This window comes from Gadus chalcogrammus, chromosome 2 (assembly GCF_026213295.1).
Source record: "Gadus chalcogrammus isolate NIFS_2021 chromosome 2, NIFS_Gcha_1.0, whole genome shotgun sequence".
Classification (NCBI taxonomy): domain Eukaryota; kingdom Metazoa; phylum Chordata; class Actinopteri; order Gadiformes; family Gadidae; genus Gadus; species Gadus chalcogrammus.
In genome coordinates this window covers 14,855,337-14,863,124 of record NC_079413.1, presented here as the reverse complement: position 1 = coordinate 14,863,124, position 7,788 = coordinate 14,855,337, and the positions used below count along the sequence as shown (strand labels likewise).

The 7,788-nt window shown below is 42.4% G+C and overlaps 1 protein-coding gene across 1 annotated transcript; it reads left to right on the top strand.

Annotated features, from left to right (window-relative positions):
• The first annotated feature begins 886 nt into the window (after positions 1-886).
• Positions 887-5,666, top strand: hoxb8a (homeobox B8a). The gene is made up of 2 exons (XM_056582536.1): positions 887-1,823; positions 4,448-5,666. The coding sequence occupies exons 1-2, from the start codon at positions 1,391-1,393 to the stop codon at positions 4,828-4,830; spliced, it is 816 nt and encodes a 271-aa protein (XP_056438511.1). The 5' UTR covers positions 887-1,390; the 3' UTR covers positions 4,831-5,666.
• The last annotated feature ends 2,122 nt before the right edge of the window (positions 5,667-7,788 follow it).

Below are 7,788 nucleotides of genomic sequence, written 5' to 3'. Positions count from 1 at the left end.
GAATCCGGCTCCATCCCCGTATAACGCTGATATTTATAAAATGATCAAAATGTTACATCGAGCCACGGCCATTCATTTCACGAACTGAACGCTGGACCTCATGCGCGGGAAAGGAGGCTTTGACAGCCAGTTTTAAAACCTCCATCATTTTTAATAGTGGCCTACTTGTTAAAAGCGACACCAATTAGAATCGCCGAATCTCTCTTTCGCTGTTTGTATTCTCCCCCTCTCGCACACACACACACACACACACACACACACACACACACACACACACACACACACACACACACACACACACACACACACACACACACACACACACACACACACACACACACACACACACACACACACACACACACACACACACACACACACAACACAACACTGCCTCTCTCGATCGCCTGCCTTGACATTTTCGTTGCCAGTGCGGGATGTGTTAATTCTCAGGGATCTGAAGTTTTAAGTGAAAAAAGATGCTCACATGTTAATGCGAGCAATCCACAGTTCTAACCTTCTTCTGATTAGCCACTGCTAAAAAAATCACAATGTCTTTTTTTCTCTTGAAGGAGTCCTTCAGGAGAGGAGTGTGGGCTTAGTTGGTGAACAGGGAGGGGGGGGGAGGTGTGGGGGAGGCTGGGGGAGGGTGGGAGTCGGGGGGGCATGATCGGATGCAAAGCGGCAGAATTCTCATTAAGTTTCTCCCCCCTCGCTTGAATATATTAATCCTGCACATATTCTCACCCCCTCCCTCCCCATCATTCTCCCTTCTGCACCCCTTGCATCCCTACTCTCCGCGGCCCCTCGTTTCTCCCCCACTCAGTGTTTCTCTCCCCTCTTTCTCTTTTCACCTCTCTTTTCTCGTTCTCTCGCTCTTCGCATCACAGACGCTCAGAGCGCAGAGTGGAGACCGAGAGAGTCGTCGCGAGGGGGAACACTGTGTGGGAAAGCCAATGGGATGAAGAGTTGATAATAGATGCAAATTATCCCTGAAACAGACACCGGCAAAAATATGAAACAACTCATTTGCAGAGGAGTAAATCACGGAAAAAACGTTTGAGAGCTTGGCAGGCATCCGCGCTATACCGGAATTGTGATGCGCACGAACCCTTCCTCTTCTTCTGCGCTGGAGATTTTATGGAATCGGAGTGATTGTTGTGGCTGGCTACCGTTATTCACTTCACTACCGGCTTGTTTGTTGTGGTCGGGAAAAACACAACAGTGAAACACACCAGTGGCTGACCTGTCTTTCTTTTTGTATGCTGTTTGTCTCTCTTCCATCTGCTGAAAAGTCACGACCAAAAAAATTGTATCACAATCCTACTAATTCTTACTTCTCAATCTTCTAACAATCCAAAAAATAACGACTCCTTCCAACAAATCAACGATGAGTTCCTATTTCGTCAACTCGCTGTTCTCTAAATACAAAAGTGGGGACTCGTTACGTCCGAACTACTACGAGTGCGGCTTCGCACAGGACCTCGCTGGCAGCCGACCCACCGTGGTTTACGGCCCCGGCTCGGGGGCAACTTTTCAGCACCCTCCGCAAATCCAGGACTTTTACCACCATGGGGCCTCCACCCTACCCAGCAATCCGTACCCGCAGAGCCCATGCGCGGTCACATGCCACGGCGAGCCCGGTAACTTCTACGGATACGACGCCCTCCAACGCCAGACGCTTTTCGGGGCTCAAGACGCGGACCTGGTGCAGTATAGCGACTGTAAACTCAGCGGAGCGCCCGGACTAGGTGGAGATGACGCGGAAGGCACCGAGCAGAGCCCTTCGCCGACCCAGCTCTTCCCATGGATGAGGCCACAAGGTGAGGAAATTTGCTTCAATATTAACATATTATCAGGTACAAACTTCACCAAGCTAGAGCGTGTAAAAAAGTGTATTTTCCTCCTGAGCGAACGCATCGGGGGAGCGCCCATAGAGACCCTTCTTTGCCTCTCCACTCCGGCTCACAGAGTGGGGCAGGGGTAGAAAATTCAGAAAATGTGTAAACCAGCTATGCCAGAACAGCAATTCGACTTCTGGCTTTTACTGCGATTCGCAAGTGAGACAATACGTGTTTATGGTTTTATTGGGAGCTCCACAACTTGCGAATGAGTTTAGTGTTTAATTACCCCTGCCATAGGGTTCAGGCAACACGCTACAGGATTGAGACCCACTGACACACACAGGGCAGATGTTAAGAAGGGGGGGGGGGGGGGGTGGAGTGCCAGAGGAACTTTCATGCCTTAAGTTGAACATACTAACAATATACAAAAGGTTGAACAGCTGTTTTACTTCGTATATCTCACGGAGGGCCATATCGAAATAATCAATGAAGTAGCACACTCAAACGCAAAACTATTGAATCAAGGGAGAAAGAAGTGCGTCTTTCAAGTGCCCTCTTTGCTGGACACATTTACACACCTCGTAGCTGGTTAACACCAGGGCAAAAGTTTTACCGTTTTATTTTTACGACTTTACTGTGGGTCCGTGGACGTCAACGTTCCCCACAACGTGGCTGTTTCGACCAGATAGCTGCTGTAAGCCTGTCCGTGTCATTGTAGCCTTTAAATCTTATCACATCTAGGTGTGGGGTCGAATGTGAACAGTTTTTTCTTTGAACTCCACTAATCTATACACGGGGTAGTCTGTTTTACGACGATGGCGGCGCAGATCCATGTGTGCAAATAAACCACTTTTAGAATATAGTAGTCTATAGGTTATGAGTGGACCATTATTGTTTTATCACGTTTCCAAATCCTTTTCTGTGTTCACGGGAACTCTGGGGGTATGGTGAGTAGTATAGACATTCAACATTAGTATAAATGTGGAATGTTGCAGATAGTCCAACGAAACGCCCTATTAAAAACAAACCATCGTCCGAGATGATATGGGTGGCCATGGCTATAATTGAAAGAGTCATCGTTATGGATTGATTATGCTGGCTGAGATTTACGTGAGTAAGAATAGGAAAAGGGATATGGAGAAAGGAAAGGAAACCGGAATGGGTTGACGTGTGTGCTACAGTAAGCTAGAGGCTAGCAGTCCATTTTCTTAGATGGATGTTTTGCGGCGTGTGCTTGTATTCTGCTTTGTAAATGCATGGAATATAATTGATGAGAGCAGCCCGTTTTCTTCGGATATGGTTTACAGTAAGCTGTAGTTTACTGATGTGGCATTCTTGGATAACCTTGCTCATCTCTTGTGCAGGGCCTTATTGTTTGATAGACCTACATCACACTCATTATAAAAGTTCTGATTATTTTCTGCATTTTCTTGCTGAAACTATAGGCTACTCCAAGCTTGTATCGTTCACCAGCTCACCAGCATGTATCGTTAATTGCTGTATGGCAAGCGAAATGTGATCTTCAAATAGAAAATTCAAACCAATAAAGGTTGTTGCAGACTTTCAATACACTTTAACTGTTTAAGGCTGATATTGATGTTCAATTAATATAATATACGCATACAATTTAATATAACAATGCCTGGATATAGGCCATATATGATTGCTTGTAGGCTATATGTAAGGCGCTTCCTCTTTCCGTAGTTTGTTGTTGCTTCTCTTTTTACCAATTTCATACAGCTCATTTGCCTTTGTAGGATTGTTTATGCAATTAGTGTTTGCTTTCTGTCGTAGCTTGGCTCCAAATAAGTCGAAGTTCACTGGAAGTACCTCGTATTTGTTGTCTATGATAAATAAACCAACATGTATTAGGTAAATCTCCAATATGCTTCGGCCCGTTCAGGTTAATCTCGCTGATTATAGACTCTAAAATGACAATGGGCCTACGTCAACATGACTCGAGTGCCCAAACAAGATGGTTTGTGTAGGCCTACTTCACAAAAGTTACACTTGATCCAAACATGTATGGTCTATCTCTCAATAAAAGTAGGGCAGTTCCAGCCAGGTAGTTCAAACGTTGCACCGTGAAGCGTAAAAATAAGTAGTAACATTTACCGCCAGGGCAATACTCCCACACTCGTCTATTATATTTAGGCCTATGTGTGCAATACAGTACTACGCTGAAATTGCATAGGCCTAATTATTTATCAATCTATGTTCTTACTTTCTCGCCTAGTGTGGATTAACATGTAGGAATTCGCACACTATTTTTTTCGACAACAAGAACAATTACGGAAAACAACGTAATGAGTTTTGAATAGGCTACTATATTATTTCTGTCTAGTGTTTCATTAAAGAAATATTAGATAATTGATGAAAGAAATATAAATGTTAAACCATATAGCCCTTTGACTTCATAACTTCCAACTTCATTATATGAATAATAATAATCCATTTGTCTAGTCTGTTACCTTACTTTATTGACATTTTTTGTGATTTAAATTGCAAAGTACAGCCAACATTGTCCAATGACTATTTTGTTAGGCGGATATTTTACTAATCATGTTACACGCTCTCCCCATATTTCTCTTTCTGCCTCGTAGCTGCTGGCAGGAGGCGAGGCCGACAGACCTACAGCCGTTATCAGACCCTCGAGCTGGAGAAGGAATTCCTATTCAACCCCTATTTGACCCGTAAGCGCCGCATTGAGGTTTCACATGCCCTGGCACTAACGGAGAGGCAGGTGAAAATATGGTTCCAGAACCGGCGGATGAAGTGGAAGAAGGAAAACAACAAGGACAAGTTCCCCAGCAGCAAGAGCGAACAAGAAGAGGTGGAGAGGGAAAAGAGGGAGAAGGAACTCAGGGAGGGTGGGAGTGCTGGGGGAGGAGGGGGAGCGGGGGGTGCGGGCAGCGTCGCCGGGACGGCCGGGTCGCAGTCTTCCGCCAGCGACGAATGCTGTGACAAGGACAGCAAACAAATGTAGAATTGAAAAAAAACGTAGGGAGAGTAGGAGCGGTGAAATATCATGGAGTTGTGAGTGTATAAATCACGGACTGTATCGTTGAAGGAACTGATGGCGGAACCGATTTTTTTTGTCATACAGTGTGAGGCCGTTGGACTAATCAAGTCAACGTTTCAAGAACTTTATGAACTTAAGTCTCCAGAAAGGCGACTTTGCTGGACATGACTGTAGGCTATAGGACCGCTTGCTGGGAGACGTTAAAACCATCTTGACTTTGGGAATGAATGAAACTGGGAATGAAGTATTTGTACTTTTGGACAATTCGTGTAAAGGTGTAGGGCGCCGAGTCAAACACACACACAAACAAATATAGTCTCTAGTGTCTAATACAAACAAAACAAAACAAAAAACTAAGAAAAATGATAGTTTTCTTTCTATGTCGAACAATTATCGTGAAAACATTTCTATATTGTTAGAAAACGAACATTAACAATTTTATCTTTGGCAGCTGTATAGTTTTTAAGTTAAGATGATGATGGTGCACTTTTTACTGTTCTTCTCACTTATGTGGTTGTTGTTGTTTTGAAGGTGATAGATGACGACTATATTATGACGACTTAGCAACTTATGAAAATTCCAACAACATGAAACTGCCTATTTATGCCGTTTTAGTAGCCTATAAGTCTTATCTCTTTTTTACTCTTGATGCCCTTACTTGTTTTTTGTTCGTTTTTTGATCGATTGTGTTTGTTTATGTTCTCTTACTTTTCTCTGTTTGGGTAAAAAGCATGCGCACAGTGCAAATAAAGACTATTCCTAAAAATTTAAAAAAAAAGAGGATAACTGTAATAAAAATGTCAAAGTCCATTATCAATTTAACTTGACGCATTTATTTCCCGCACCTCTATTAACACAATCGTTTTCGGAACGTGACGATGCTGTAAATTGTCTAATGGCATTAGGTCGGTGTTTTGCTTGCAGATTTAATTAATCAGGTAGGCCTAATTGATAAAAAAATAAAAAAATAGGCCTAAGTAGGCCTATAAAGCAAAAAAGTAAGATAAATAGAAGGAAGTAAGGGAAAGGGAATTCCCTTTTGCTTTATTCTTAGCCTTGTGGTAGCTTCTCAGTTACTACAGGCGTGCTCTAATCTGTCAGCACGCAGACTGATAAAAACGTTCAGTTCACGAGGCCAAACATTAAGTCCCGACTCGGAAATTGGCTCTTTAAACAACAGACGGCAAATCTCCGGAGCCAGCCTTCTCATCAAAACATTGGCTTATTTATGACGTGTTCTTCTAGGCCCATCACTTCAGCCGTTGGAAAGTCGCGTCTTCCATCATCATAATGCAGATGAGGACGCAAGGTCAGTGTATTTGTGCCGTCAAATAGTTTCCATATGGCTGAAAGTTATAGGGAATATCACGTTTTTCTTTCTTTTAATAAGCCTCCGGACTGCCAACAGGCAAGATGCATTAGGGTGGGCCGTCAGAGTGCCTCCTATGAAGCTTTATCACTGAAACACTTCAAAGATTTTAATCTAGACTGCTGGCGATGAACAAGTAACAAAGATTGCGTCAAATATAACCTTGGTATTCTGTTAAAAAGGAAGAAAATTTGAGTTAAAACTTTAAGGATTCATGGGAAGGTTTCTCACATCTTCCATCATTTCCTAGTGAGAACGCGATATCATTTCTACAACCAATTGTAAGTGCAGTGATGGATTCAGAACTTACTGTTCAGCGTTTTACATTCAGGCATACACAAATATAGGCCATAATATGATGATCCATGAATGCTGAAGTGCTTATGCCAGACTCACATTTCGAATCCTTTGTTTTATGAAACACATTATACGTAACCAAGGAAAATACGTGACAGCATACGTTTCAAAGCAGTGTTTAATGCAAAAAGTATCAGCCCTTTTAACAGTAGGCTATGGCCCCATGCTTTAAGATAAATGAAACTTGATGGTTGACAATTTCCTATTTGTGGAAGAAACGTGTAGCTGCCTAAATTGATAAACACCTGGGATCCATTTTAGCGTGTAAAGAAATGAATAAGGTAAAAATGAGATAAGAATGATATGGCTTTCCGTCATGCGTTGATACGCTAATATAACCATTCCGAAGGTTGTATATCACACACCCACCTCCTAAAAGTTACGTCAAAGGACAACCCTAAACCCTGTTCGCTCAACACTCACAGACACGTTCTGGTATATGCAAGACTAATTCGACAAACAAATACTTAGAATTTTATATTTAACTCCAGATTAGTAGGGTAACACAAACGATCTAACGTAAAATACATTACTCAATGTGAGTTTTCTCTGAGTGGATATGTAATCAGTAAAGTACAGGGACAAAGTTGAAATAGCCTTTTACCCTACACGATCTTAATGTGTGCCTTAGTCTAACTCATGTTGCCAAGGAGTTCAGTTAACTGATTCAGTGGTTGTACTCACAGCTCATATTGTTTACCTCATTGAGGAGAAGTATACGGAAACAGATGGTTTTGTCCTAACCAGGTAGGCCTACGCCGATTAGATTCTCAGGCCTATCATTTATCAGTAGGCCTATGGCGTCTTACATCGTCATGTCAAATATCAGATATTGAATACAATTGAGTAGGCTATGATTGCACAAACAACCAAGATCAGAGAAATACTATTACATTTAATAAAACATGCATATAGGTCAATGGAATTGTCTTGGTGAAATTCATCAATTATTAAAATAATGAGTCACTGTGAGCAACAATGGAACATATGCAGGCTGTTCACTTCACATGACAAGAGTCCATATAGGCTATGATCCACTTATCCAATAATCAGCTGTCAGACATAACATTGGCTACGCTAGGGGTCAGTATAAAGAGAAAACTTTGACCAAAACAAAAGTGTCTTTCTTAAGTTCCCATACTCCGCTAGCGTGTTCCGTTCTGCTGTATCCTATGTGACTAATGCTGCCGGGGGAA